This window comes from Aulostomus chinensis, chromosome 11, assembly GCF_037954235.1.
Source record: "Aulostomus chinensis isolate RoL2024-O1b breed Wild chromosome 11, RoL_Achi_v1.0, whole genome shotgun sequence".
NCBI lineage: Eukaryota > Metazoa > Chordata > Actinopteri > Syngnathiformes > Aulostomidae > Aulostomus > Aulostomus chinensis.
The window spans coordinates 19098454-19115200 of record NC_141330.1 but is presented as its reverse complement, the minus strand read 5'-3'; the positions used below and the strand labels follow the sequence as shown (position 1 = coordinate 19115200).

The following is a 16747-nucleotide window of genomic DNA, read 5'->3' as shown; positions in this document are numbered from 1 at the left end:
TGATACCAAAATTCTCAAACACGCTTCGCTCTCATCTCGTGAGTGACGAGCAGCACTTGAAGACAACTCCTTGGACACCTAGATGGATTCCTACCTTGCTGTCTGTGGGCGACTCCCTCTTTCCTAGATGCTGGCCCATGCTGCTCACAGAGACTGGAGGGAGAGAGAAAAAAAAGAAAAGACAATGAGTTCACACCAGGAGAGTCGACTGGCTAATACGCACCATTACTTCTCTTTCTTATCTGCGCATGAAGAGCAACCTCTTCAGTCAGTGTGTAAAACTGTAGCAAAGGAAACCAAAAAAAACCCTCAATGCATTTAAGTAACAATCAGAAGATATTATTTCTCATTTTAAATGCAAAAAAAACCCAAACAAACCACAAAACAAAAAAACCTTGTCTGATCAAGTCAAGTGGCCTTCTCTGCTTTTATGTGTTAATCAGAATATTTTGTGGCGATGGTGCCATCACTGCTGGGACCCACAGCCAGGGGGGTGATCAGGGGCTTCTTCCTCGGTGTCATCAGTATGATTCTGATTAAGTTTTTCACACTTGATGACGCTCCTTCTGTGGGGTGCCAATCAACAAGAGACCGTGTGAAGAAGTCGGTAGAATGGCCAAGAGGTGAAATTCTGCTTCTGCGCTCTCCCGTCCTTCTCCAATAACTGTTGTTGAGTGTATTTCTGCCATAATTGCACCTACACCTGTTTATTCTATTAACAAATGTCACTTTCACTTTGTTCCTGCGTTGTAAAACGACATCAGCATAAAGAGTGGGACCTGGTATTGAACTGGTGATCTGTGAGTCAAGCAGGGATGAGAACTTGAGGCACCACAACACTGTGTATTCGCGTCAATGGATTTCAGCCCTCTGATCAATATCACTGGGCTTCAACCACTCTTTCATGTGTCCAAAAATAAACTGGAGGAGGCCACTGGGAAGAGAAGGACTCGTGGGAAATCTAGTAGTACAGTAAGATTCCAGTTAGATGTTGGACAAACATTTATCTCCATGGGGATTCGCTCAATTATTTTGTCACATACTAATAAAAACAATCTAAGGCTCTCAGTAGGAACTCTTTTAGTGAATGCGCTGTGACTCAGGTAGTTTCCCGTATTCTAATTGTAGCCTTTTTGCTGATGCAGTTGTTGCTTTTTTGCTAAATATGGGGACGGTTCCAATAACCATGATCCCCATTGATGTACTGATGTAGAGTCTGCAGCACTTTAAATATACAAAACCAAACTGGCGCAATCATCACTCATGAGCCGGTAGGCGCGCGTGGTAGTGACTGTGTCTGCAGAGTCGCTGCCCTCTGCTTGAATTTGAATGTTTTTGCTTTGTCAGGATGTTTCTCTGCGATGAGTGGGCGCATACCCCTCTGCCACTGGCAGCATCCAAATGAGGTTGGACGTAGATAAACAGAGCCACAAAACAAAATTAATTCCTGGCAAAATGGCGGATGCTTACATAGCAGCAAAGTAAAGGAAATACAGCCCTTCTGAGGTGCAACAGCAAGTGGATAAATCTTGTTCCAGAATGAATCACGGTTTGGCTTCCACCCAATTTGGCTTGTGCCTGCTGGCGTCAACTTGTCCTGTCCACGCCAGAATTTATCAATGATTTATAGCTGTTTACACATATACACCAAAACCTTCTAGCTATCACGATGTCACACAGAGGAGCTGTATGTGAGTACCAGTTGGACTGTCTGGTCTCTCTTTCCGCTTTACAAAGGCTTCACCGCAGGCAAACCAAATATTTCCTGCAGGTGACGTGTCAAAACTGCTGTGTAAAAAGGTCAGAACCTGATTTCAAGATCCCTGGTTCTGATAACCTTACCGCTGCAACACCTGCAGAACACTGACTGACTCAGCCTTTGTTCTCTCTCTCTCTTTCTCTCTCTCTCTCCAAAGTAAGACATGGCTGTGAAGTATGGAGAGTTCTCGGGTGCGACTGCTTCAGGCTCAGCCTAAAACCATCCAACCATGAATTATAATCCCGATAACAACACGAGATGTCAAAGATTCCAGTTTATGCAAATCAAAAACGCCATTTATTCAAATTCTTAAGGGGCCAACCTGAGTAAAAGCTGGGGAACGATCACATGGTTTGTTTCTAACACAAGTGCTGAATATTGCATGAATCAAACTCTCAGCCTTCATCCAGCACTCAAAAACAAATTTGGTTTCCTCTGAGTTTCTATTTTTCTGAGCTACCGTTTTTCTTAAAATCCCACCATGTTTTTATTGCTTTTAAGAGGTTTCATGCCTTTAAAGTTAATCAAGACTTTCATCATTGGCTGTTTCTTCTTCTATCCTTTATTCAACAATATATGAAAAGCACTTGATACCGTTCCATGTCAAAAATATTACTTTCAAATTGAATGGTTAATCCAAATCAGTGCTTAGTAATAAGGTTCAGTGATGGGATGCATCGGGTAGCAGCAGTGGTGATGGATGTTAAAATGCTACACGGAGTGAAAAGTTTGTTTAAAATGGCCATTTAGCTCATTATCAGAATGACCTCCCACTCATTTAAAAGTAACATATCAGCGCTAGCGCAGCTTTAAATAGACCTCTTCTTTTGCAAGTCTGAACATAGTTCCGTGTTCCCACAACTTCTCCAGAGGGGCTTTAAGCAGCTTAAATCAACACTAGAAAACAAAGTCTAATTAAGCGAACTCAATTCTAGACATAAGGAGAAGCCCTGACTGGTAAACTCACTTCATCCCATCAGCATATTACAAAATAAAGAACATTCTGTGACCTCAGTGTTTTCCTCTTGTGCAATCGCTATGCATTTGCATGTGCGATAACGTTTCTGTTGGAGTTGCTGTGTTAAAACAAAGTTCCAGTGAAGGTCCGGAAGACAACTGGCCCCCTTAACTTGGAGCTATTTTTCCAGAAATAACAAAGAATTAATTGATATGCGCACAGATAATTTTACAAGATATCTTTATCTTATAATTTGAATGATACTTGGGCTTCACCTAAACATCTGATTATTTGGATTTCAGGTCTGAGAAAGTGTTTCTTCGTTTTCAGTTTGGGGAATAATTTGATCTTTTTTATGCCTCCACGTTGGTGAAAGCTGTGGGCCAGAGGCATTTTGTTACAGGCATGAAGTTGTCCAATTCTTGTGACAGTGGAATCTCTGGAATGCCTCGAGGGAATTCCTTCATATTTGTTTCAAACGTCCACTGGAATGCAAGGATGAACATTAGCAGTTTCAGTGGTGAAAAGTCCAAGGTCACTGTCACCTTGCATGCGGACGATAGCCTTCCCATTCTTGCTTATTTCAGGAACACCGTACAAGAATTTTGCAAATTTTCCAAAAAGCCAGGACTCTAATTGTGGGTGATTTGAACACTGTGTGTTACCATGTCTTTTTTAAAAAAGCTTTATTAGCGACATCAACATGTGCCAGACTCCCATATATGGGCATTCTTCCTGCACGCACACAGCCCTCTACACCCCTCCTGCTTGGCGTCATACGGCAAACTGCTGTGAACTGGTGGCTTGATAGTGTAACACCGTGCAACGTCTCCCAGAAAAAGTTTTTTTTGAAAGTTCATTAGTTTTTCCAAAGAGGCAAGCACCAGGCAAAAGTGGGTAGAGTCGCTTTTGTCAGGCCAGCAGAAGAAACTTACCTACGTGTTAGGAATATGTACGTTTAAACACCTGGGCCAGCATGATGCTGGGTTAGCAGCTAGCCTGAAGCTAAAGGAAAACGCTGTTTGTTCATTATTTGGTTGTGAGGAGTCAGAAGCCCAAGCGCTACTCCAATATCTCTATTAACTATGAGCTTGTGCTCAACAGTGCCGACCAGCCCTTCAGAAGTCCTCAGAATGGTGACCAATCACAGTAGAGTGGGTGGGTAGGGAGGTGTAAACAGAGGAGGACAAAGGGAAGTGGTAAATTACACAGGCTGTTGCTCATGGGATGCATAAAATACCAGGAAGAGAGATGGCGAGAGGCACAACTCCTCAAAGGTCTGCAATGCTTTCTCAGCAATCAATGGTGTCAGTCTGCTCACTAAGATTCCAAAAACAATGACATTTCTTTTTATGGCACAATTCATACTTAAAGACCCAGGCTGCTTGTCAGGGTACACAGAAAGAAAGCACCAAAAATCAAGCACAATGACAATTTAAAACAGAGAAGCAAAAGAAAATGATCAAAAAGCAACTTTAAAATTGTTGGTTTAAATTCGATTCGAAGGTGGTAATATCATTTTATGCAATATCTTTCCAGGCAAGGTCTCCAGGTAGTCACTTCAGGCTAACAGACTGACAGGACCAGGTTCAATTCGAAACGAACCGTTTTCATTTTCCACCTTCTACCGCTGTGGTAATCAAAGCATTTTACAACATCGCCTCCTCCATCCACTAATGGCGTGTTAGGAGCAGTTCAGTATCTGGCCAAGGGACACGTCAACATGGTCTCTGAAGCAGACAAGGCTCGAAACTTGTGACCCTTCAGCTACCAGATGACCCCACACGAACTGAGAAAGATCTACGACACAACGAAAATCTATTCAGAAGTCATTAAAAGACTCTTCAAATTGTGATTCAGGAAGCATTTATTCAATTTATCATCAATTATCATTAATAAAATATAAGTGTATAAGCTGTGTAGAGTAGTGCGCCATTCCAAGCTTTGTTTTTAACAGCCTTCGTGAACTTCAGAGAACAGGCTGACTCGTACCTGAGCGGAGGGGCCACATAAAATAGCCAAAAGCCCCTGTAGATTATAAAAAGGGACACAATGATATTGAGGCTAGGTATTTCTTTAGAATAAACACTGTCACTCACTGGGAGGGAAAAACATGTCAAAGGGATTCTGTGTGACTGAATGTGAGGCCACACAGCCAGTTTCACTCTTGACTGTTACACAACCTAAGCTGGGATCCTGAGAGGCTGTTGCATAATAGAGCGAGAAATGCAGAGAGGAGGGTGTGACAAAAGGTGGCAATTAAAACTCACCAGCAGTCCTCTTCAACTGAGATGAAACAACTTCAAAAAACTAACACATATATGCCTGACCTTTATTTTATTGTTTTCCGAACTCATACGACGTCCTGTACCCTTGAGCAAGATACTGGGTCCCTGTTTGTTCCTGATGGCCCTGCGACGGACTGGCGACCCATCCAGGGTGAACCCTGCCTCTCACCCAATGTCAGCTGGGACAGGCTCCCCCCCGTGACCCTTAATGGATGTGCAATGTAAAAAAAATGGATGGATGGAACAGCAAGGTGTGAGGAAAAATTCAATCTCGACTTCCCAGTTTAAGTGTCTAATAATTGCCTGGTGGGAGCATCAGGAAACACCGGCCTTTTAGATGCGTCATTAGTGTGGGAAAACACGCCATCCAGGGCCCAGGGAGGATCCATGAGAGCCGGCGATTCATATGAACAAGCATCAGTCTGTCCATACAGTACACAGCCTGAGGCCATTGCAATCCTCGTAAGCCTCTGAAGTTTAAATGTGGCTCCAACAGGGATAATCGCATTAGTCTGAGACAAACATTTCAACAACATTCCATACGTCTTCTGTTGGCATATTCATTACTTTCCCCACAATCACTTATAGCAGCAAGCTGCTTCAATGATGGAAATCCTAGAGATTTGTTTCATTGGGCCACAGTTTGATTTCTTGTCAACATGTCGGCTGCATTGAGCTGAAAAAGTGTTTAACAAGCCTATGTACGTAAAATGTATTTAATCAAATACTCCAAACTCCAATATCTAAAAAGTTGAAGATTGTTGATCCTAAATCCTGGAGTAAAAATTAAAAGAGTTCTATTTGTGTAGGCTGGGACAGAGAATTTTTTTTGTTTTTATTTTTGTTTTATTTAATTTGTTCTCTCATTTTAGTTATTTTCAGTTAACAAGACATGAGTTGTATATATACAGTATATATATGTGTGTGTGTGTGTATTTTGTCTGGCTATTCCAGGGCTCTGTGCTCCTGCTAGCAATATCGTGGCTAAGCAGAAGCAGAGATGATGGATCAACTTATGAAAAGTTAAGATCGGGGTATTACGTGTACTAGCGGGGTTTGTGATGTACAGTTACTTAAAAAAGGGAAGGGACTACTACGTTATATAAATATACACCTCAGAGCACAAAGCAGAGATATGAAGTGATGTACTTCTGCCTCTACCAACAACAAGCTAGCAAGAGAAGCATTTGAAAGCCAGCCAGAATTTTTCAGATTAAGTCTCTAAAGGCCATTTCTGACAAACCAGTAACAATAAAAAATGGCTGCTTTTTATTGTATTTTGAAGGCAAGGTCCAAAAGAAGGAAAAAAACAAAAGAAGTCTGTCAACATTGAGTAAAGAACCTGTAGGATGAAAAAAACTGTCACATGCTCACCCAGGTTTGGAGCTGCTAACCAAGGTTTCTACACGACGCTCTTCAACAGAAGACAGTGATATGGCAGTAGACAATAAATGATCAATCTGTGTTTAAGGCCACATTCATCGTCCACCATTTTCACAGTGAAACTGGTGCACCGCTACGGTATTTGTTTAACCGCCTGTGATAGTCTGTGAAGACGAAAGAGACTTCCCCTCTCTTCAACATAAATCTCCTTGTTCTAACCTGATGAGTTTTTTATGAGGCTGACGACAGGGAGAACAGATCACTCTAAAATTCAACAAAAAAAACCCAACCAACTCAGTAATAAAAGTTGGGGAAACAATCGGGAATGGAACCAATATCCCTCTAAAGTCCTGCTTGCTTGCTCAACCCCCAGTAATTGCATCTGTGATTTCATTTTGGAGAAAAAATCGCGTACAAAGCCAAACTAATATTGGGAGGGAGGATTTCACACCACTAGGACTGGCTCTGTCGGAGGGATACTTCCTCAAATGCACAGCCATGAAACTGACTCCTTTATATGACTCAGAGAAGCTGGGTAAACAATGTGGTTCTGTAAAACATGATAGTATCTCCAAATAATTTTCCCACAAAGGCACCGACCTTTTGGGAAATCTTTAAGGGATAAAACTTCATGGAAATGCTGCTTTGTTCTTTTGGGATTTCAGAGGGATTGGCTCCTCTGCACAGAGGCTCACCAAGGTACTGACAAGCCACATCAGAAAAAACACTGCCGTGACATTTCTACATCCTCTGATCAGAGAGCAGCCGGGGCAATCTGTGCTCAAGCTAGCAGCTGCTCTCTAGGTGTGCAGTCAGCAATTACCCATCGTACAGGAGGCAAAGGCACCAGCTTGTGTATCAAGCAGAAATGCAGTTTTGGTGAAAAGTTCGCCCTGCTCAGCGTAGGAGAGCAGGAGAATGTCAAAAATACCAAACGGATCTCTTTCTGTGGGAGTAGAAAGGACGATACAAGGCATTCTAATGCCCCAAATGAATCCATCGATGAAAAGTAGTAGTTGATGTTACTGAAGTAACAACTGGTGAGCAACGGGCAAAATGGCTTCACACGGCATGTTTATTTACAAGAAAGTTGTCGTGTGTTGGTTTTTTATAGTAGAAATATGACAAACTGTGACAGACGTCTGCTCTGTGGATGTCCCCATAAAAAGGGGCATTTAACACGTCATGTGACTCTTTGGAAATGGATAGATCGCGTGTGATGCCTACTTTAGTCAAGAACAAGTGACTATAATGGAGGGTTATGAACAATATCAAAAAATTATGACAGCAAGAAGCAACACAGCTGCAGGTGCGTCTGGAGGCTCGGGGCCCCCCTCCCTCCCGACGCTGCTGTCAGCTGTGGCAGACTGTCCTCAGTGCGCCCCCGCCACTTCATGCCGCCAAAGACGGGGATCGGCCCACGTCTTTAAGGGGCGTCAGGGGTCTGCGGCGATGTCAGCAACCCACCCGACCCGTCTTGAAACACGGACCAAGGAGTGTAACGCGTGCGAGTCAGAGGGTGCTTCCTCCTCAGAACTCCCTGGCGCAATGACCAACATAAGATGCATCTCTGCGTGAAGTTATTCGCCTTTTATTTGGAAGCTGAATTGTGGGCTAATTATGACAGCAGTGCGTGCTCTGTCACTTCAACAGCTCTATATCATTTTACAATATTTGTCATACTGATTATTAAGACAGTGAACTGTAAATTTAACCTCAGATTTTAGAGAAGTCCTCTTTTATAGCCATTGTGGGCAAATGGCCAGGCACTACAAACAAACTCAGTAATACTAAACCCTGGCTTTTGTCTTAACATACCTCGCTAACCCACTAATCTTGCTTCGTAGTACACCCCTCTGATCTCGAAGCTCACAGCAACACACACACACACACGCACACACACACACACACGCACACACACCTATAACTCAAACACAGGCGCCTGGAGATGTAAGACCTCAGCCAAACCCAAAGTGAAAAATATAATCCAAAATTCAGTGGATTCTTCCGTGGCTCATGGTACTGTACACCCCTCCACCAAGTCTGAACACACAAACAATTGGCACTGGTCTGAGGTGATGACTGGCTTCATATCAAAACACTTTCAAAACTTTACACTGGTGGCCCACACTGAATACCCACACTTTGTTTTGTGACTTGGGAAATGGACAAACAGACAGTGTTCTTGTGTTCTGTGCCGCCATCTGTATGTCCCCATGACTCTGACACATGCATGCACACACACACACACACAAGCACGCACACACGCACACACACACACACACACACACACACACACACACACACACACACACACGCTTACTTTCACTTCTATCTTCAACCATACAACCATTTTCTTCCACTTATGACTGATCACCAGTCCATCACAGGGCCAACACATAGAGACAGACAACCATTCACACTCACAGCCACACCTACGGTCAATTTAGAGTATCAATCAGCCTCGTCCCCTCTTGATGTCTTTGGACTGTGGGAGGAAGCTGGAGTACCAGAGAGAACCCACACAGGAACAGGGAGAACATGCAGACTCCACACAGAAAGATCCCGTGCCCGAGCCCGGAACCTTCTTGCGGTGAAGCAACAGTGCTAACCACTGCACCACTGTGCCGCCCCCTTAAAAATTATACAGTAAATCAATACCATAAAAGTTTGTCACACAAAACAAGTCACGTTTGACACAATATCACAGCTTCTTCACTAGTTTCTTAGAGTGTGGAAATAAATGGTTGATTGGTCATGACAATAGTTATTTTTCAGCTGTACATATGAGATGCACATCTCAACTGCAGATTTGAGATCAAAGGTCAATGTGTGCCCCTGGGGGAGGACATCTACGTGATAAATCACAGGAAGCAGAGAGTCCAGCCTGGAGTCTGATGCTCATCTCTCTGGCCCTGATCAGATCTGGCGCCCACATGACACGTCCTGAGAGGCTTCATCTTTGTACAGGTGTGAGCACTCGCTCAGGTGGTCTGTTTCTTTAAGAAGCATGTCATTGAGCCAGGTTAAACAGATACTGCAGCCAAATCATCCAAACAAGACAGCATTTCCTTAAATATGGTCTCAAAAATGTCACTCATCTAAATGAATAGATGTGTTGGTTGGTGGTTCTGGGTGGTTAACTGGTTTGTCTGGTATACGGATCTAATTTCTCTCACTGTATGAATTTTCTTGATAGGTCCATACTGTCAAAACCTTTATAACTCTTTTAAAAGCTGCATGTACTGAGAGCGCTGTTGGCCGGACGCATCACGCGTCACGCATTCTTGGGGTTCTAACTTTTAACATTTATAACTCAAACCCAACAGCTATTGATGCAAAACCTACTCCCCCCAACATTGCAGAGAACCACCGAGCAAACCATCTGTAACACCACTAGATGGACATTTACCACATTATACCGCCCAATGGCATGCTGGGTATTGTTCTCTAGTTAGCCAGGTAGTATACACAGTCTGTGAGGGGATCTGTTACTACCGTATATTTTAAAAAGCAGAAAACAGAGACAGATGATACAACTGAGATATCTTTACTTGGGTGGGTCACCCAGATAAATCAATGGCTGTCTCTTTGTTAACTTTTGCATTGAGAGAAGGGAAGGACACCAACGTTTGACAACTGGACCACACGAGCTCCGACAGCGAGAGCACGTGTGAGGAAACACACATACCAGCAGGATGACTCGTTCTCGTCCTGGTCCATTACGACTTGTCACTGAGGAAACATTACAACATCTACAACTGTCAGGTGCAGTCGCTCTAATTCCACCTAAAAACTAGATCGACTGCACATGTACAACACTTCATAAAGCACCAGGCATGACTGTAAACAAGTGACTTCATGGTGCATTCATGTCCACCTGACAGACTCTGAAATCTTAATGGTTTCGTATGGAAAGGCATGTGAGACTTTGTGTGTCCTTTCTACGTGAATTACCGTTGCTCTTTACTCTTTAGACTGCCAACAAAAAGTTCAGTAAAAAAAAAAAAGAAAAAGAAAAACAACAACCTTGTCAAAGACTTTGAAATTGAAATGATGATTGAAGAGGTTGAGGGGAGAGAAACCAGAGTCGCTGTGTCGCAAACAAAATAGCATCGTGGCAAAAAGTGACAGAAGCAATCACATCTGTTATTTCTCAAGACAGTGGACCAGGTCAGGAAGGGCACACGAAGTGGCGCGTGGGGGGGTTCTGTTCTTGCAGGCTTAGGGTTCTCTAACGGCACCAAACTGTCACTGCCATCTTGGATGATTCTGAATATTTACAGCACTCACAACACAATAACTGTCAATTGATCGCCCAATTCAGTCACTATCCTGTGTGACTTACACTCTCTCACTACAATACAGTCACAAGACAAACGGGCCTGAACAAAATCCCCCCTACAACATTACAATCGTGTCAATTCACAGTTTTTTCTTTGATTATTGTGTGAATCGTACGGGGAGTTACGCAAACTCTCACTGCGTGTTCTCATTTATCCGTGTGGAAAAGTGCAACTGCGTGTTTTTGTGCACACACGGCATTTATGCATCCAGTCTGTTTGGTTTCTGTCCGTGTGTGAGTGCGTGTGTGTGCATGTGTGTGTGTGTCAGCCTACTTTTGATTCCCGTAGCATGTCAGCATAGGGCTAAAACCCTATTCAAACAAGCAGAATTGACAGGTTTTTCCTTGGAAATGTGCATCTTTGCATGTATTCAACACCTGCAGCTCATTACTCAGCTGACTCCAGGACTGTTCCTGGCTCTTACCTCTGACACACAGTCTGCAGTTGAACCGAGGAGAGACCGCTGAGCTCAGAGAAAAAAATAATCATGAATTCTTGTTATCACACTTGGATTTCCCTGATGTTTAAATAGAATTACATAAGCAGGGCATGAGAGATCTCTGTCAAATGAAAACAAGATGAAAAACTGTGGCGCAGTTAAAAAAAAATATAACTAAAATCAATTCAAAATGTAGCAAATGCACACACAAACAACTGATTCCAGACGTTTCTGAGCAACAGTGAATTCCTATGCTGAGGGAAGCTACCAGCTAGATTTGTCTGTGAAAATTGAGTCAATTCCAGCTAAGAAACTAAACACAGAATGTCAAAAATGTGAAACTGGTCCTTTAAAAATGTAGAACATCTTTTCATGAATGCATTCTAATCTTTTGAGCCAGTTTTGGCTGGGCACCCAACCAGAGGAATGTTACGAACGGCTGTTAAACACTTTGGCAGGCACGTTTGCCGCTATCATTATTACATCATCACTGCTCCGCTGGAGAACAATGTCGGTTTGATCTGAGCTTCACACGAGAGAATAAGCGAAAGTGCCTGAACACTCCAGCCGGCTAGAGGAGAAGTCAGAGAGCAGAGCGTTTGTCGGTTCGGTGACCAGTTGGCTGCGACAGTCTGTCACAAGTTGCAGCTTCAGCACGGAGAGAAGCGACGTCTCAAACCTCTCAGCCTGCCACTCTCTTAACGTGACATAATGAAGCAACCAGATGAATTTCCGTTCCCTCTTAGATCAAAGCGTCACACTACGATACACTTTCTCATGAAAACTGTTGTTTTGTAGGAAGGGGGAGGGCTGTTTGTGCAAAGCTTTTTTTTTTTCTGAGAAGACTGTGGTGGAATGTTCTTGTGGACAGAGTACATTGGGGAATATTAGATGCTCGCAGAAAACCTCCCAAGGGTTCGCTGCTTTGAGTTGTTAATTCTAGCATCTATTTGTTTTGTACCTGCTGTCCCTCCCTGTGGCGCACTTGTTTAACAGCCAAGAGTGTAAACATAACACTCTTCAATTCAGACGCACACATGGGGCCGCATGGGCTTTGCTGTCCACTAACCAACCTCTCAACATTGGCTCCCCAGGCAAAAGACTCAACTCTCGCCATCTGCTGTGAGGAGCTGACACATGGCGGGATGCCGCTGCAGATGACGAGATATACGGTTGGCGTAGCACCCTGAGCTGACTGAGCGGCACCGTGCTAGCGACTGTGTTGTAGCACTGGAGTTTCTGCCTCCAGGTAATGTGACTCAACCTGTCTGCCAAGACCAGGCACCCAGAGACTGACGGAGAGGAAGTTAGCAAACGTTTGGAGACGGAAGTTGACTAACCTCAGTGAATCACCAATACGTCTATGTGGTAATGTTATCAGTGCCTGTGAATGTCAAGTTAGACACGTGACACGGGTTACACACGGGTATTTTTTTCTCTCCTGGCTGAGCTGAGGAAAAAAACAACAACTTAGAAATGCAAAGGAATGCATTCCTGCAGCCTTCCCGGTCCAGGTAGTCGCAGACAAACAACCTTCAGCTACAAGTATGTGAAGGCTGAATGACATCTCGTCCCGCGTATAAAGAGAAATCTTCCAAATTTCACTACATCCATCCACCACGGCAGTGCAGGCATGATTTTAAAATGGAACTGTCAACTGACTATGCTGCCACCACATTGTTACCCGGGTTCCAAACTTACATGCATCAAAGCCAGAGGTTTCCTCACTGCATGTTCTCTGGCTGGAGGCTTAAATAAATCACTGCTGTTAAGACACGAGCAGCCATGTGTGAATGCTATATTTATAGACTAGCAGTGACAGTCAGCACTGAAGGTTTATTTGCAAAATAGTGTTCTTGTCATGGTCATCTTCTGCAAGGTTTTCCACCGCAGTGAAATGGTAAACAGATGTTGTGCTGCTGGCTTCAGCCAACGGGGCCTGTATGGCTTCTGTTGCAGATCTGACTGTTTTTATATTGAGCGACAAGCGGAGATCATGGTCGGCCATGCGTAGGATCCAGCAGCATTTTTTTCCTCCTAGACAAATAACAGTGTAACAGACAAGAGCATAACTGTGCCAAAGGCTGTGAGATACCTCACCTTCCAGTGATTCTCCAGCAGGCTGATGTGATGCCAGGTGTGACAACAGGCCCTCCATTCTTAGGATCATTTTGAAAATGGGTCAGACCCTTCATATTTCTTGCATTTATACCACTTATCTGATATTCATATATATATATCTCATAGTAATATTGATATATACTATGTGACTAATTCCAAAATGAAGGTGGTGTATGTGAGGTTAATTTCAGGTGAATTAAACTATGGCAACAGGTTATGTTGAGTTAAGTTAAAAAAAAAAAAAAAGTCACATTATCATCCGGATAAACCAAGTATTACTGGAATATGTAAATTATGTACATAAACATAAATTTCACCAAAGCAATGCAACGCAAGATGAGAAAAGTTGAAGAAAGCTCCCTTTACAAACCCCTAAGTACTATTACGCAAATTAAAGTTTACTCAATATTATGCATGTCGATGTTTGATGTTTAACACCATAAATGGCCTCAAACAAAACGTTAAGATCTTCCAGTGAATTCGGCGATCACACAACGCACATATCAACACACCTCTTCAACACAGCCGAGAGTAAACAGCTGCTGTCACCGCTGCTCCCGCACTCCGCTGCTACCAAAATACACCGAACGTCCTCGTGGGAGAGTGGGAATCACTCATAAATATTTACATTTTACTCGAATTCAACCCTGTTTAGTTTGTTTCATGATAAGACGAATACGAGGGTACCATATAATGTAAGTAAAATTGTCATGAGTTTTACTTTAAACAGCGGGTTATATTGTTTACCAGCACGAAGACGTTGAATTGTGAGATTTGCTATCTGGGATTGGTTCGACGAGAGGGAAGACGGCGGGGAGGGTGGTGGTTGTAGTCGTAGTAGCGGCGGAGAGGGAGACCCTGTCAAAACACTGTGACAAAGCAGTGACACCGGTGATGATTATTTAAATGAAACCCTACGTTTGTTGACACCGAGACAAGGAAGGGCCTGAAGAGGACACTCTGTGCATATTTTCGCTGCAGGTTGCGAAACAGCGCTGCGCTTTGTAAACAAACCGACGCGGATGACATGTTTGATACAGTTACATGATGCACTCGATGGAAATCATATCTATATTTCAGTGTGTCACTAGTCACTAGCCAGGAGCAGTTCGCCCAGGAGCACATACCCGTCTCGGCTTCGACTGTGTCAACTGCATCCACAGTTGAGCCTCGCGCTGGATGGGACCAACTGTCAGTTGTTCTCCACGGAGCTCGACGGTGGTCGCCGACGCCAGCAGTACCGCCTTGTTCTCCTCTATTTGGCTCTTCGCTGTTTTAATCACCAAAATGTCTCCGTAAATAAAAACAGAACTAGAAAGGGGGAGGGAAAAAAAGGTGAGTCGGTGCTTCCTGATTTAGGTATAGTGGTGGTGATGATGTTTGTGAGGGGTGGGGCGGAATGCAGCCAAGACAAGACGGCTAGAAGCACGTTGGTGCACGTCTGTGCATGATTACTGGCTCGGTTGTAGGGGGATAGATATGCTGTCATTCTGTGACACACTGGCATGTCAAGCGCGCAGGAAATGACTCTGGTGGAATACAGTGAAATTGTCTTTTTTTTTTCTCTCTTTTTTTTTTAAAGCAGCTCCCAGACACGTCGGTGCCTTGCTCAGGGGCCCCAGCAATCGTTGCTGAAGGCCAGAGCCCAGATATCCTTCACACACGCTGGAACTCTCTCCTGTCTCCTCTTATAGACCCACTGTGACGTATGCAGCAGGGGGAACCATGAAGACCAGCAGCACCTGAGTGTGAGCACAGATGTGGTCAATATAATGTCAATACCTAATTAATCACCTTGTATGCCTGGCTGTTTTTTTATATATATGCAAGCATAATCAGGCTTGACTATAACATTGCTTTCCTAATACTGTAAAATGACCTGTATTTGTTGTTTTTATTTAAAAATGCATCATAGCTCCCTTCACGCTGTCGGCTCTCCCTCAAGCTTCCTGCACGCTGTGGATGTACAACACATTTCAATACCATACAAGTACAATTAATAGATCTGCTGCATTTTCAGCCATAATCCAGTTATTTGAGTCAGTACCGGCTCATATCCAGAGTTAAGTAAACTGCAACGGGACTAGTCAGTGGAGACATACAGGGAGGCGCTAATTGTAGATTTGCCTATTTTATTCAGATGTTAATGTGACAGCGGTGCAGCTGTTGTTGTCTTCAGTCTCCGGCTGGTGCAGTTCTCTGGTGACAGATGTTAACGGCACTGGAAAGGTTAGTTCACTTTAGCTTGGGTGCGTTTACCTTTGGGAATATACGGATTATCCTTGCACTTACATTAAAGCCTAGTAACCAGCGGGGGTCACGTATGTATAACAGCATGCGGAAATACTTGATGGTTAAAGCAATAAATATCCTTAAAATATCATCTTAAAACATTTCTGGAAAGAGGAATCTGATCATTCTGATTCCTACACAGCTGGGCACGAGTCAATTTCATTTTCAGTGAAAGTGCGTCATGTGAAGCACCAGATGTCCTTGCATGTCAACGATGATATGGTATTTATATGTGTACACTGCAGTACACTGTTTCATATGAGAACGTATTGAAAATGCCAGTTCAGTAAGTACAATCTGAACACATACTGGACCGAGATTACTTTCTGCTCAACTCCTTCAATTGGTCTTCCTTCTTGGTGTAGAGAAAACAATTTATGTTTCTGCAAACCAGAGATTCATAGAGCCTCCCACTCTCTGGGCCATCAGCATGTTTCCTATCAGTGTTTCTGAAAGGGAAAATTGGGTTGTATTTTGCTCCTGTCAGCTTTGTTGTCAGTGCAGTTTGTTTCAACAGAGATATACAAGCAGAAGCTCCTGCTATGTTTGAAAATGGGGAGCAAATTTGGAAAGATGGAGGGGATGTGGGTCCTCCCCCAGAACTTTTTTTTTTTAAAAAGCCTTCTACAAAAAAAAAATTTCATAAAAAAAAATCCTATATTCTCCTGTAAAAGCAGGGTAGCAAACCACAGCTTTGATCTCCCATTGAATAATAATGATGTATTTGCTCATCCTCCTCCAAAGCTCAGCCATCCGAGTACCTAGAAACGTTGATCCTGCCATCACAAGCCTGGGGACTTGGGTGGCTGAGGGCCTCTCCAACAAGACTAGAAAATGTTCTGTTTGTTCCATCTGGATTTGTTGAAATATTGCAGTTATTTTTTTAAGTCAAATTACCCTCGTGTGTTAAGGCACACAACGTACAGTTCTGTGCGATACTGTCAGGATATACTGTGAACTTTTATTCATGGACTCTTCCTTTTGGATTTTGGATTTTTGTAGTTCCAGTAGTTTTTGGTTTTTTTTAATCTTTGTGTTTCTTGCGTATCTTTGCGTGTGGTTTAGTTTTGATTATGAGTCAGTTCCTGTTTTATTTTGTAATCACTTCCCTCCCGCGCCTTTGTTTGCTGTCTACTTTCGGCCATTGTCAGTTCCCCGCCT

The 16747-nt window shown here is 43.3% G+C and overlaps 1 protein-coding gene across 1 annotated transcript in view; it reads right to left on the bottom strand.

Moving 5' to 3' along the window:
- Nucleotides 1-13331, bottom strand: part of LOC147253709 (myelin basic protein-like) — a 44204-nt gene extending 30873 nt beyond the window's left edge. Inside the window, exons 1-2 of the mRNA XM_086218910.1 lie at nt 13274-13331; nt 95-153 (exon numbers count right to left, since the gene is read on the bottom strand). Coding sequence (XP_086075036.1) covers nt 95-153; nt 13274-13331 — 117 coding nt within the window. The remainder of the gene's footprint in view (nt 1-94; nt 154-13273) is intronic.
- Between the last annotated feature and the right edge of the window lie 3416 nt (nt 13332-16747).